Source organism: Rhopalosiphum maidis, chromosome 4 (assembly GCF_003676215.2).
Source record: "Rhopalosiphum maidis isolate BTI-1 chromosome 4, ASM367621v3, whole genome shotgun sequence".
In the NCBI taxonomy this organism is placed as follows: Eukaryota; Metazoa; Arthropoda; class Insecta; order Hemiptera; family Aphididae; genus Rhopalosiphum; species Rhopalosiphum maidis.
The window spans coordinates 41,471,228-41,487,776 of record NC_040880.1 but is presented as its reverse complement, the minus strand read 5'-3'; the positions used below and the strand labels follow the sequence as shown (position 1 = coordinate 41,487,776).

At 26.5% G+C, this 16,549-nt stretch overlaps 1 protein-coding gene across 1 annotated transcript; it reads left to right on the top strand.

Moving 5' to 3' along the window:
- The first annotated feature begins 5,264 nt into the window (after window positions 1-5,264).
- On the top strand, window positions 5,265-6,592 carry LOC113557378. Its single transcript, XM_026962860.1, has 2 exons — window positions 5,265-5,399; window positions 5,994-6,592. Exons 1-2 carry the CDS (start codon window positions 5,388-5,390, stop codon window positions 6,366-6,368), a joined length of 387 nt encoding a protein of 128 aa, XP_026818661.1. The 5' UTR covers window positions 5,265-5,387; the 3' UTR covers window positions 6,369-6,592.
- The last annotated feature ends 9,957 nt before the right edge of the window (window positions 6,593-16,549 follow it).

Here is a 16,549-nt window from a genome sequence, read left to right as displayed (position 1 = left end):
ACTTGTATACGCCTCGCCGGATAACTACTGCAGTTAACTTGGACTACAGTAGCGTTACCGAGGCGCGAAAGTTTAATTTATCATCGACCCAACCCGACAGTGGTACACACGTGACTACGAATCGGACAAACCGATGCGTTGCCCGCTAAAGTGACTCAACCGGGTGTCGATGATGTGGGGGGGAGGTCAACACCACGCACGATTATCAATTTATAGAATGAGATAAGGTGACGTACACGCGGACATGTAAATGCTTTGCGATCAGATCACCTTACCCACTACCTACAATCGGAAGCGCGCTTAATCACCGTCCTTCAACGGGCGAGATTTTCGGTTAGGTTGAAGGTCCAGGCAATCCAACGACCACCGGTGGAGGCGACCGCCTGGACGGTTACAATAAGAATCGATGGAAGCTAAGTGATTATTTCTGGGAACACAACCACGTAGTATTTATATCCTGAGGATGCAGCATAGGGTGGTCAAGAGTCATTAACAGGCTGTTGTAGTTCCGACTACGGTCACACACACACTAATACCGGAGCAGTTTCGGCTATGGGGTTAGCAATTTTAGGACTGACCGTGTCGGCAACCCTTAGTTTAACGATGATCAAGCGCGTACTGTTTACTATTTCCCGAAAGCGCCATCTGCTGCGATCACGAATATTTCGTATTCACGAGCATCGAGCCACGAGAGGTCGCGCTTTCCGTAAGTCTTTTTATTGACTGACGTGCATCCAGAACTATTAAAATATTTCAAATCTGTACTCGATCCCATAATACTACTTTTAAAGTTTTTTTAGATACGCTATTTTTACACCATAGATTTTTATACCTATACTACCTATATTAAGTCATAATGTTTTTTATATACATGTACGTCGCAGATATATAAGTAATAACTATACAGATTCGGGATTTATTTGGAATCTCGTGCGTAAGACAATATTATTTTAGCAAGACTTTAAAAAACAAAAACAAGTATAATATTATAATAAAAGCAACTTTATATTAATGATTAATAATACATATAAATAAACAACTAAAATAAATAAAACATTACTATAAGACATAAGTAATAACTAATAATAACAGAATATCTACCGACTAGATGTCGGTAAACTGTCGACCGACAAAAATGTAGTTTAGTTGAAGGTAGGGGAAACATTTTTTTTCAGTAAAAACGTTCGAAAATTTGTAATTTGAGTTTCTTTATATGAGTTGTTTTTATAATTGAGAGGTCTGAGATTAAAATCCAAAACGTACTATATTGTCAAAATAGACATAGAGTTAGATAACTAGGTATTATCATGGAAAAACGTTAAATAATTGATTGGCGAATACTTAGAATAGAGTATTAAAAACGTATTATTTCGGGGTTAAAATCGTTTTTAAAAATAACTGATTAATCCGAAATGAATCTTTAACATGCATAAAAATGATGTTTTCAAAGTTATTAAATATACATTTGAAAGTTAAGTTCTCGACAAAATTGAATTTACCTACATTTAAATAAACAATAACGATATTTTTCTCCAATGATTTTAGCTAAGTACCTATTTTGATTTGGTTCGAGAAAAGTTAATCGTAGAGATAAATAATAAATATTGATGGTTATTCATTTTTATTGGTTTAAACTATAAAATTTTTAATTTTAGTTGTTCACATTTAATTCATTTTTAATATGCATGATAAATCGAATATGTCGGTTTAGCAGTGCTATCATGTAAATATTAAAGTTTATTTATTTTTTAACTTAAAAAATATAAAATAAATTAGGCATGATGTTTTTAAGAGAAAAAAAAATACTAAATTAATATTATTGAAGGAATGAAGGACATATTATTAACTTAACAGTAACAACAGAAGCACTGTTCACAGTGTGCACTGGTGTGTAGATAAATTAAAGATGTTTTGTCGCTTTGTCAGCGGGGTCATTGAATTTAGTTTTTCCTTCGTTAAAATATTGTAATAATGGATAAATTGTATGTTTATATGAAAAAAAATATTATTTAAAAATTTAAGCAGCATTTTAATTTTCATTCTACCAATATTTTTTTGATTTTGTAGTTTAGTTTAGTTTAGTTGGACAATTTAATTATGATTTTTTATATCAATCAATTTCTTTAACCAGAGTATAATTAATTATAATACTAAATAACTATAAATGTACAACAAATATAACACAATTATGATTTTAATTCATATATATGTATATATTTTAAAATTGTACAATATGGGAAAATATTGTTAATCAATGTTATAACTATTATAAGCTTACAACTAAATGTTTTCTTCATAAAAAAGATAAAAACGAATAAGAAGCAAAATATTCTTTATAATTTAATGACTTATACAAATTACATTAAATGTTTACACTGTTATAATAATGTATTTAAATATATACTATAGTAATGGATAAACGTAATTATGTAAATGTTATTGAATTTTATGGTGATAAACTGATAAAAATAAATAATAACTTAGAGGCCTGGAATTATATTGGGTACCTATTTAGTTTATTATACAAAATAATCACAAAAAATGATAACCAAATGAATATAGGTAAATTATAATCACATAAAATTCACTGAGTTTTGTGTCTAAAAACACAAAATACATATCCAACACCATAACATTCTAAGATATTGAATACTATATAATAAGATATAGATAATATATAATTTGTAATATATATTATACTCAATTCCTAGTGCCAGTAAGCCAGTTTGTTTCTTAAATAATATATAATATATGTAATAATATATATATGTATAAGTAATTTACCTAGGAGTAACATTATTTAATATAATAAATAATATAATATAATTAAAATGTATCACACTATCAGAACGTTAGTGTAGTAACTCAAAAATTGTCGATTTTGAGTTATATATGTTTTATAATGGTAAAAATGTCGTTCTTTACGATGTACTGCCGTATGATCTCGTATCTAAAATTTTAAACAACTTATATCAGAAGAAATGGTAATGTATTTAAGAAAATAATTGGTAGCTATAAATGGAATAGTGTGGAAACTCAAAATAATACACTATTTCAGTATTGCTACACAATATAAACTTAAATAGGTAATTAGTGCAGTACTGTATTTTTTCGAAATAATACACTACTGAAATGTTAGTTGAAATTGTTTTTTTTTTAGTTTAGTTTTAAAGTTTTTCTTAGTTTAGATTCATATTCTTTTTACTTCTTAGAATAGTAAATATTAAATGCCTACATAAAATCTAATATTCAAGTTATTAATTTCGTTAAGAATGGAAACATTTCAGATTTAAAATTTAAGTTATTATAGTAGTAACTGGGAAATTCGTTGTAAAATATCTATTACATTACTGTATTAATTCAAAAATAAGGTCTATACGAGGAAAACTTATTTTTAAACTTGATATTATAAATATACGTGGAATATATAATTTTTTACAGCTGTTTTACTATGCTATCAAATTAAAAAACTCGTTTTTCTCAAAACATGGTTTTTTAAGTTGCAACACTAATGTTTTGATGGTACGATATGCCTATGTATATTAATTACGTACTTATATTAGTGATTATTTTTTTTTAATTTTAGATAAAAAGAACCCTTTCATGCATGACAATTGAAAATTGCTACATTAATATTAGTTTTTATCATATGTATAGTCATTCTAATTACTTGATTGAAGTAAATTTTGATATGTATAAAATCTAAATGTACATATTATTATATTATTTATATTATGTTATTAGGAGTAGGTGTACTAATGTAGGTGTTATAATAATATTTTAGATTAAGTAAAAATTTTAGTTTAAGTAATAAATATAATAATTAATAAAACAAAAAATTACTCACACTAAGTGTAAGCACAATATAAGTTACAAATAAGTTGTAACTATAAGTACATTTTCTTTTACCTTCTTAGGTATAATATGGTATACCTATCTCAGTGACTTCAATATTTCTATGTTACATAGCAAGTATTAAAAAAATTGTAGTTTGTAATAGTAAAATTGTAATGATTTAATTTATGTTAGTAAAAAATATTACAAAAACTCTAGTAGGTATATAAGATATCAATGATATCATCATGGACAGTGGACACACGATGAAAACATCATAGTATAAATTCACCAATTAGTAGAAATATAAATTAATATTTAACATGGCCAATATGAAAATATCTGAATATATATTATGTAAACATCATATGAAATATTTTTAATACTATAGTAGAACAATCGTTAAATATAAAATGGGCATTTTCTACTGAAAATAATTTTTATGTGTATTAAAATTGTATTATTGTCTAATAAGCCAAAATTATAATAGCCGTGACGGGACAGCTAGTATTGCATATTTATGTAAAATTATTTAATATATTTAATGAATATTTCAAACAAATTAAATTATGTGACTTGAAATCTAACAGTATATAAGTACTAAATAAAAAAAATAATATGTTAGTATAACAATATCATAACTCATTAGGTATAAATATTAATTTAACTACCAATGCAATAATTTAAAATAATACAAATAATTTACACATGCTTTATTACAGACCAATTAAATATAGGCCTAAATTAAATTAAATTATCTAATATGTAAAAAAAAGATATACCATGTGTATAAGTATTAAACACTAATTTGTTTCTATTTATTTTTGTTAATTGCATTATTGATAAGGAATGTATTGTATATTTAATTTTTAGTGTACAATACAATTTTTTTTTTAGAAAGAAAGGATTAATTTTTTATAAAATGTTGTAGGAACTTTTTTCGATTTGATGATTTACATTCGTCTCGCATGTCTTCGTAGGCCGTAGTTGATTTAGTTTCCGACAACCGAGTAAAATCCACTACTGAGGTCAACTATAATATTATGATCAAGGCCTATATACAATTTATTTCATACATTGATAACGTATGTGTATTGTCATAATATATATGCATAATTCATTAAAATAATAAATAACAATTTTTAATAAACGACGATGTATAGAGTGTAGGGTCATCCATATATAGAGAGTTACAAAACCCTCTTCGTCGTCAAGGATACTTAAGGATATTTTTGGCAAATATAAGCGTTAAGTATATACTGAAAGGGTGGTGATTATAAAGCAGAATAGAAAAAAAACCAATTGTGCTACCTACTGTATAAAAACATTATAATTCAATTGTTATTTTATTTGGCATCAAAACTGATGTGTGGTAACTAGGACGAGGAATATTGTACTCTGAATGACAATTGGGCGTTACATGGTCGAATGTTACTATATAAAATGACCGATTGGACTTAGATCAATCAGTTCATCATTTGATTCTAGTGGACATACGCGCTTCTCAAGTCATACTTCCAAACAACAACCAACCAACAACGAACATAATCAAAATGCAATTCCAAGTAAGTGTTAATTTTTACGTATATTCGTTTAGTATAGGTAGATTTTATACTGCACTCGAAAAATAAAACGAGCGTGTTAGTGTAAGATAAATGTTTTTAAGTAAAATATTGATGCAGAATCCAATCAAATAATGAAGAAATTATAAAACGATTATTTTTGAGTTAAATTGTAAAAAATCAAACTATTAGGCTAGAATTTAAAAAAATATACAGAAATATTGTTTTTATTAACGTTTGAACCAATTTCAATTTTTTTGATTTAATCGGTTTTCAACCATCGTTATGATATTGTAATATTTGTAACTATGTGCTAGTTGAACAAATTTCTTATTAAAAATGTATTGTTTACAACGTGTCAAAACTATACTAATCGACTTATTGTGATATCGTATATCTAAATTTACGCAAGACAAATCCCTTCGACACGTCTATAACCCATATGGTCATATCCGTGTTTGGACGAGACACATATTTTGTTTTAGTTATCTACACGCATTGCAATGAGCTGGACCAGTGTTGCAATGGCATATGATTTACGTTTTTACGGACTTTAAAACGTGTCGGAATCGCGTCTAATTCATTGTGTTTCCACAGGTATCTTTCGCTCTGCTCGCCGTCGCCATGTGCTTCGTCTCTGCCTACGCCGCCGAACAGTCTACAAAACAGTCATCTCAATCAGCCGCCCCTGCCGCCGCCGGAGACCGCAACAAGCGTGGCCTGTTCGCTTCGCCTTACCTGGCCGCCCCGTACGCCGCATCACCATACGTAGCCGCCTCACCGTACGTGGCCTCGCCGTACGTTGCTTCGCCGTACGCAGCATCACCGTACGTGGCTTCGCCCTATGTCGCTTCCCCATACGCCGCCGCGCCGTACGTCGCTTCTCATCACCCGTACGGCGCCGTGTCGTCTTACGCTACTTACCCGTACGTTTCCAAGACTTTCGCTTCACCGTACGCTTATTACCCGTGAGCTACACCTGCAGCACCATCATGCACGAGCATTAAACCAATACCAGAGTTACCACGACAAGAAATAACGTGTATATAATATAATATACAGCTGTGCATCAACGATCCCTTTATTATATTATACGACACCTAACACTGCTGAAATATCCTTGATTTTATATATTTATTAGTTATATTGTGAATTTTCGTTAAATTATGACGAATATAATAAAAATATTATTATTATATTACATATTTTTTTTTACATAATAAATCATTTTTTATTCTAATATTTTGGATTCTTTTTATTGGACAATCTCTGAACGTTCATAATATCACGATATAATAATAGTCGATATTGCAGATGGCTGCAGTTGTGAATGTCTGCAGTAGTCACATAAATGTGTACGGAGGTGATCATGTGGGTCAACGGTGTACAATTGTGTAGATAAATACTATACGGGTACCTATAATAGTAAAAACTATGCCCGGGTTATAAAAAGAGTTGGCTATAAACGAGTAGGTATACACCTATCGTATCGCATTTTATGTGTTGCGTAAATCCTATAATCCGCAGAGGCGTATTTTTATGATTTTTCCGCGTAATTGGACGAACGCCCCCACGTGAATACGTTTCTATTTGATTTATATAATAACCGATGAAGTGATAACTGATAACGAACAATCGAACATCGTAAACTGTTAGAAATTTGAATAATTATGTGTTCGTGTACTCGTATGTAATAATATTATGGCGACGAGTTGCGTGAATGTTAATACCAAATAGACCACGCGAAAGAGAGCTGTTATACCTATTGCAAACGTATTACAATAACCGACAACGTTATTGATATTGTTATCATTTTTATTAGCAAGGTCGCACAGACTATTAAGTCACAAGATTGCGTATAAATCATCTGATTAAACCACAGGAAGACTTTAGTATGTGTATTATGCATATAAAAGAACCGTAACAGGTCGAGTCATTCCAATTTCGGGCATACAGCGCCACAGAGGTCTACGCGTGTGGCACGTGATGGCGTGATGCAACAGACATTTAAAAGACAATATACGAACCGAATGATGAACGAGTCTCGTGTGTGTGTTTTTGACATGCTCCAATATCTGAGAGCGTATAAATGTACGCAAACTGCACCTATTACTGTTTTGCTAAAAATGTCCATGGGTTTTATTACGTTTATTTCACCGTGGAGTTTTCAAAGCGCTTTAAGTTCTCAGCCTATAAGCATTAAGCAGGTATATTTATTACGCACATAATATAGGTATGTACTATACATACATTTTTATTCTGAGTATATTATTATATTAGATTAATTAATTTTGATATTCGTAATAGATTACATATTCATAAGAAAAGCAAAGGCCATGGCCTGAATCCTCGGTTTTCTAAGACCAATTTAGGAACAATATGAGGCACCTACCTCATAACAATAAGAATTTTTTTTTTAAAACAACACAATATTGTGATTAATAAGTATTTTTAAACGATTATTGGGAAATAAATCTTGATAGTATGTTACTTATATTAAATTATATAAACTGCGTATTTTAATTATAATTTTTGTTTTGCTTAACAATATGACAATACAAACCTTACCTATTTATTGAACTCATTTAAATAATTATATCGACGAGCAACGAATAATATTTTCTTACACATTGTAAATGTTTAAATTATAATTATCAATATTAAATAGGTAATATTTGTAAATACATAAAGTATATTAATAGACAATGTATAAAATGATTTAACTTCATCTGGTATATTATAAATTGTTAATATTCATTATTGTTTTTTTAATATTAAAATAATTTTACAAATAAGTATTAACGAAATATTACCAATTTATTATTAAGGTCACGAAGATTTTTTTGAAGGTCTTCTATTATTACAAAAATGTCTTTTAAAGAATTTATCATGATATTATGATAATCGTAAAAAAGTGCTTAAAAATGCATAATTAATAACTTATTGCAGTATTTATTATGTAGATTTATTATGTTATATAATATAATAGGTATACGCTAAACACGACAGACACAATGAATGGATATTTTTTTACGATTTCATTTTTTGTGTCAATTGTGAAGCAATTGTCTAGTTGATCTTGAAAAAAAATAATGTTTAGAAAAGTTATTTAATATATAGACACATCTAAATTATGAAATGAGGTAACTTCCTAGTTTTTATAATATTTCGTATCATTTAAATCTCAATGGTTCACTATATCAGTGAATCGTGTACTTATAACGCAGGGACATTCGCTGACTTTAAGTTCAATAAGCATAAAAAGTACTTAGGCTAAACAATATAAACATAAAAAATTTCACCTTTCCTAAATATTAATTTCAATAGGTAATAACACTAATAACATACATACATAAACATCTGTTTATTAAAAAAAATACGTGTTAAATAGATATTTATGTGAATATAGAATATATTTATTATAAAAATAAAATTTAGAGTAAACTGTTACTGTTCGCAGTTAGTTGTACATTTGTAATAAATATATTTCCTTTTTTTTTTTTTCGTAACTTACACATAGTTAAGTATTTATGACTTATTAAATGTATTCATTTATTAGAAAAATAGAAATGATTTATAATTGAATAAAAAAGAGAGCCGGCAGTATATATCATAAAATCTTACTTCTCATATTACTCAAATATTAATGTTACCTATATAGGTACGTTTAGTAAATTACGATTATATAGAAAATCATATTATTTAGTAGATCCTGCCGGATGCAGAGTTGACACGGTAGGACTATACGACTACTGTTGATATTCGACAAGTATTGGCGCGATGTACACATTAAAACCTATTCCTTAACACTTAACGTGTTGATAATTAATTTTTTTATGGACGTACCTTCTCAATTTCGTGTAGATGATAATTTTGACAATTATTATTATTAATATTCTCAATATAAAATAAATATTAAAAATAGTATTTTAGACATATAGATGATAGCCTGTACCTATATAATATGCATTATGCATATATTATAGCTATATAGTTACGTAGATATACCTACGTCTTATACATAACTACATTTGTTACGCTAAATATCGTGTGAGCTAATATTAATGTTGTGTATACTTATTAAATATTTGAAATTAAAATATTTATGAATTATTTTGTTACGCTAGACCATTGTGTATGATCATAATCACTCTAAGTTCGTGTTCACGTCTGAGTATACAATGCGTCTATAGTTGACGGGAGTCATAAAAATTTACGACTTATCGAGCAATATAGTGTTCACGAATATAACATAAAAATTATACAATCTATAATATTGTTTCTATTCATTCGTTGAGTTTAGAAATATATGTGTTTTATATGTTGATGTTTAGTACATTCGAATATTTTTTCAATGAAATGAACGTCAAATATTTTTATACTTTATTTTGGCGGAAAAAAATATATTGTCCTCATTAAAAATGTAATAATTTGTACTATGTACGTTTCGATGTATATCATGGAAATGGATTTTATTTTGGTAATATTTTTTCCAACCAAAAAATTTAATATTTGTAAATGTTTTGATTACGGTATTATATATTATATTTTTTATATATTTTCCAGTTTCCTCTTGCAAAACTTTTTATGTGTCTGAAATAAGTGTATTATACATCTTTGTAATATGTTAATTCAGAATAATGATGAAATATATCATAATCACCCATAAAAAAAATAAACAGATATTATCGTCTATTCGTAAAAACTGATACTGAATAGTAAATAATAATATTTTACTGATTTTGAAAGTAAAAAAAGGAAAACCTGTATTTTAAATTTTTGATATGAGTGATTGAGTTAAAATAATTGTTTGGCTTTAAAATAGGATTACAAGTACAATAAATTAAACAATACTGTAAAAATAAATAAATTAAGATATTATTCATAAGATATCGAAGAAAATTATAGGAATTTCATTAGATAATAACTGTTATAATATTCTTTAGTAATCTTTAAGTTAAAAACAAAAACAATTCTTAAGATACAAATGTATTTTAATATTTTCCTATAAACAAATATGTAATTAACTAATAAATGTTTATCCAATATTATTGTCTATATATTTGTGTAAAAGGTTTGTTACTGTTACTTTAATACGTGGTTTTATACACTTGCATCCTGTAGAGTTGAACAACTTCTTAATGGTATGTCTAATATACTTGTTTCATAATGAGTAGTTTCTTCGTTCATGTTTCTAACAGTAAATTTAATTATTTACACAGAATTAAAATGGTCACTAAACCTAATGAGCTAATAAAATAAAATTTACTAATGTAAGTTAATTCCGAAAAATATTTCAGAACATTATAATAGTCAATAAAAATTAAATTACTTTTCCTATTATTTTAATAGTAATAATAATATTTTTATTACGGAAGTTATATTCTAATTTTGTTGTTAATGATAAATAGTTTACTGTTATATTATTATGTAAAAAAAATAATAATATGGATGTATGAATAAATAGTAAAAATAACAAAATATAAATTACTATGTCCATATTGTCCTTACAATTATATCAATAATAACGTATCATCATTGTAGCGTGGAAATTAAGTATATAATATAAACTCAGATATTTAATTTGTATAATTAGCATAAAAAATTTATATAAGTATCTAAGGTTGATGATTCTATAAGATATTTATTAAATAAAAATAATTCATTTTTAATTCTAATATCTTTTCAAAAATATCGTTAAATAGTTTGTTTTTACTACTTTTTTTTTTTTGGTAGAAAATTAAAAATAACTTAACACTTATATAATTTTGTTTTTAAGAGGTAATGTTAATATAGAATAATAAAAATAATGTTTATCATATTTATTTTACATTTTATATACTTAATAGAATTTTTATATTATAGCTCTTGGTATGAAATCATGAATTCGTGACTAAGTTATATATTTATGTAGTCGCTAGACTATAATAATTTTCTATCAAAATCCCAATTACATTAATGTTTTATGTAATTGAATAAACAAGTATTCGGAAAACAAACATCGAATTTGAAACGATACTTAATAGATAATATGAATCAATTTCATAAGTTCGTAACATACCTATATATCATGGAATAAATAAATATCTTATATTTAGTTACATTAGTAATTAGTATATCAAAATATATCTGTATTTCTCCCTGATTTTATAATTTTTCTCAGAATAATAGAATTTATAGAGTACCAAATATATTATAACTCAGTAGTAATTTTTACGGTATAAAACTGTGTTAAGTATTATATATTCAAATAATTTTAATTTATTTTAGAAATAGATTTGCATTGCCTTAAAACATGTCTAATTTAATAAATTTAAATAAATAAAACATAAATCTTCAAGTTTCTATAATCCTGTTAAAATAAATGTTAAAAACCGTTTTATAATGAATATCTAATAATGATATAAAAAATTAAACCACCTAACTTTATACATATACTTGTATGACTAAACTGTTTTAAATTTAGAAAGAAACTTTCATGAATAATATAATTAGTATTGATGTAAATATTTAATGTTAACATGATGTTTATAATGAATGGAGGGGCTTATAATAAGAACTGTTCGATACGTTATCTTTGATACGTATTGACGTACTACACACGTTTACCTATAATTAATTTTAATTTTTTTCTTTGCTCAGTCAAAAAATATTTTCAAAAAAGTGAAAATATATGGGTAAATATATTCAACAAGAATATAATTATTTGCTATAGGTACCTCTTGTTTAGTTATGGGGTCGGCTACCTTGTTTTCTTTATAAAACCATTTTAAAAATTATTATATTTTGTGTACATCACAATATATCTAATAAACATCACTTTTTGAGAGTTATTGTGTTATCTTCATAATATTACATGTAAATTTTATATTTTAATCTCGTTCTTTTAAATTAACATGATGTTATTTAAAACGTAGAAAATACCTATCTGGGTATAGCTTTTAGTTATGTATTTAAAGTTTAAATTGTTTAAACCTTAAATATTATAGACGTGATCTTGTACTCAAGGATACAAACTAGCAAAATTATGTAATTTATGCCAATGAAAACAAACATAATATCTTAGGCCGATAAGTTTTAACAAGGATCGTTTGAATTAGAGAAAAAAATGATAATTTGACATACAATATTTGAACCATTTTACAAAATCTCAGTATGTAAATTAATCATTGATACTAAGACTTTCACGGGCAGTGTTTACTTCCTTTATGTTTACCGTTTACGTGTCGTCCGGTTGAATTTGGCCCGGAGCTGAAGACCGCAGAAGGACGACTGGTGCAGCTAGTTTATACTAGCCAATACACAGCGTTAAAAAAAAAAACAGGTTCAAAAAGTGAAATGAAATTGGCCACCATGGAAATACGTCTCATCGCGAAAGTAGAAAAAAATATAGCACCCACTTCTGTAATAATTATTGTCAATGCACGTGCAATTAATACAACGAGTATATGGAGTATATCCGAATATGAATATCACTTTCACTTATAAATACCAATGGGGGTGTCTGTGCGTTTTCTTAATGATATATAGATTATAATAGACATTATAACATGAGTTGAGTAGTGCCAAAATCAAATAAAATATGAAAATAACTAGGAAGGTATTTATTTATTTGATATATTGACTGAATTAATGACTTAATTGTATAACTAAAAAAATCTATGATTGTATAAAATGTTTGTATCAATTTAAACAACACGTCATATTAAATATATAGTTACAACTTACAATATCATAAGTTTTCCAAGATATTGAAATTAATCAAGAATATATTTAACTATCAAATTGTTTAATATATATTAATTCAAACGTATCTGAAATATATATTACATGGATTATTTTGATAATAATATACGAGTATTTAATTGTTCATTGTAGGTCGTTTGATGACAAATTGAATACTTAATTTACTAATTACTAATAATTAGTCATTCCTAAAAACTTGACAAACAAACGACATGTATACATATTTTAGAATGAAAATTATAAAATGAAAGCACATTAAAAAATATAGTCATTAATCATTAAAAAATAATGTAATGTAAAAAATACGGACAAGCAATTAATGTAATAATAAATTGGAAAATAAATACCTACGATAATCTACTGTGTTACTATGTTACATTAATATACTGAATAAGTATTATAAATTACAGTTATAATTATTATTGATTAGTAAGAAATAAATTAGAAGAAGGTTTTATAAGATAATAAATATTGTTTTTTTAAATTAATTTGTGTAGATCAAATATTAAAAATAATTGAAATCATAAATATATATTCTTTTTTTTTTATATAAGCATAATACCTATAACCTAGCCTAATCGCTAAACAGTAACATGGTGTCACTAAATCATTAAATATTAAAACAATTTAAGCTTTCTGTAACGTCATTCTATGCTTGATGGCTGAGTACCATGGGCCATGACTAATGACATCTTACGTGTAACCTTCATGTGCCAACAGTCAGTGAAATTCCATCAACAAATTACCAACGTTTCTGTATGTAACTAGGATATATAAAACACCGGCCACCAAGTATTTCATTTTACTCACCAGTCACATATATAATAGATAACCTTATAAGTTATAATACAAAAATAGTAAAAGAAAAACATGTTCAGTGACAAATTATTTACTTTAGAACGTAATAAGTGCATAGATCTTTGTGATTTTAAATAATTAATTTCTCGTCAAAATGTCAAATAATTATTTTCATGTTAAGGTTTATAATTTAACTATTCTTAATTTTTAGTTCAGCTGAAAATGTTAGTTATTTAAAATTAATAAGCACCTTAAAACGATAAACATATAAAAAATAATAAAAATCAATTTTCGAAACTTACGACTTACAATTATTGATTGTAAAAAATAATTTAAAAGAAAAAAAGATTAAAAAAGTATAATATAAATGTTTAATTATTTTATCTTCGGAAAATAATTTATAAAAAAAAAAAAAAATCCTAATGTGAAATCCTTTAAAAAAAAAAAAATGAAAATAATCACAATATAATAAAACATGTAATAATAATTACATTTGGAAATATTTATATTAACATCTCATTATTTTACAAAAAGTTAAGTACTTATCTATGTTTAAAAAGCTCTAAAAATAAACAAGTTTATTATATTTTAAATATTCAGATATTAGAGATTTTTTATTTTAATGAACGCATTCCATATAGGTTTTTCTCTTAATATTGTTAGCTTCTTCTTTTTTAGTTGTAATCACTGTAAAAACAAATATTTTTGCATCACTTATAGTAATATTTATATATCAATAAGTTTTCACCAGTTCAAACGATGAAAAGAGAATATTTTATTTTATGAAGTTGTTATTAGTAAGGTTTTTATTAATAAGAGAAGTTTTAAGGTTTCAGTAAAAGCAATGATTCACTTTAATTTGTTTAAGCGATCCGTAAGCCGCAAGGATACCCCTAATAAAATGATAAAAATAAACCAATTTCGAAAATTATTTTCAACATTTATTTTATCATAATTCACAGAAAATTAATTTTATATTGATTGCTAGTAAAATAATTAAATTGTACCTACATATTATATATATATAAAAATGAAATTATATTCGTTGGTAAGCGCATAACTTGAAAACGGATAAACCGTTTAGGTTCATTTAAAGAATTAAAAAATGTTCGTAATAGTCTGAAGTTTTTCGGAAAATTTAAAAATTCGAAACAATTGCAAATGTTTTTTTTCGATAGGATTATATGTGTGACGCATGTATAACGTTTCCTAGGTCAGCTAGTACATTATAAATATAAAAAAAAACATTGTAATCAAATATTTATAATTATACATGATGTATATGTACGTTGTATACCTATAGGTATAAATTTAATTTTGGGAGACCAGTTAAAATTACTTTGAATGCAAGCGATACTACTGCAAACTAGTCCTAACCTTCGCAAATAGTATCATTGATAACAACTGAGTTGGTATTTTTGATTTTTGTTACTATTGTATTTTTAAAAATATTTTATTTATTGAAAAAATATAGCAAACACAAAATCAATAATCATAAATGGTTCTTATAAACCTAAAGCTGTTTTTAATTTTACAATACTTATATTAGTTATTACACTGATAATTTTAATCAAATTTGTATCTTTACGACTAGTGTCAGAATGTTAATTTTTATAAGTACATCAAAATTTATATTTTTATTAGTTTTTACATTTTAAAATAAAAATTTTCGTTTTCATTTCCCCTTCTAATATTTTTTCCCTATAGGTGTATCACTGCAGTGAGACTCCACATTTTGCTTTCTTATCAATAGTTATGTAATTATGTGCATGCTTACCTGCTTAGTAAAGTTATATTTCAGTCATTAACAATATTATGCTATTAGGGTAATTGTTATTATATAGATCCCTGGGAACAAATCCATCGATCATTATTTCATTAATATTTAATTTACATACAATGATTTTCACTTATCAGTTATTAATGATCATAAGTCATGACTAAACTATTATTAAAAATGAGTCGCCTTTTATTGATTCTGTGTGGTGTTAAACTAAAATAGAAAAGTTTTATGAATTTGTTACATTAAATCATAATTCAGAATATTTTATACATATTTAATATAGTCTTAGCTTAACCTAATTTTAGATTAGATCTTATTCTAATATTCTAGATAATATTCAAATATTCATAATTTTTCACATGGTATATAATAGTTAACAGTTTTTTTCGTAAATTTAAGTCATCATTTTTTGTATTGCCTATTTAATATCAAGCAATAGTTATTTGATTAAAAATTTTTAAAAAATTGAGTCCAGAAAAAACACGAACTATGTAATATTAGTATCCAACCTCAAACCACTAAGTTCCGGGTATCTGAAATTATCTTAATATTGCACAATAATAGTAAATATAGTCAGGTACTATCTGGTTTACGTGCTTGTGGTGGACGAGCGCGCGCGCGCGGACTCGATGTGAAAATGATCGAACATCATCGTCACAGATTGCGTTGTTACAGGAGATTCGACCGGATGTCAGTTTTCTTTGGAATGTTGGTTATTGGACGTAGGGATTACCGTGCGGCGATGATGTAATACGTGCAGCAATCGGATCTGTACCACAAGTAATGTACGGACTCAATATCGAAAGTAGTCGGCTGTTATACTGAA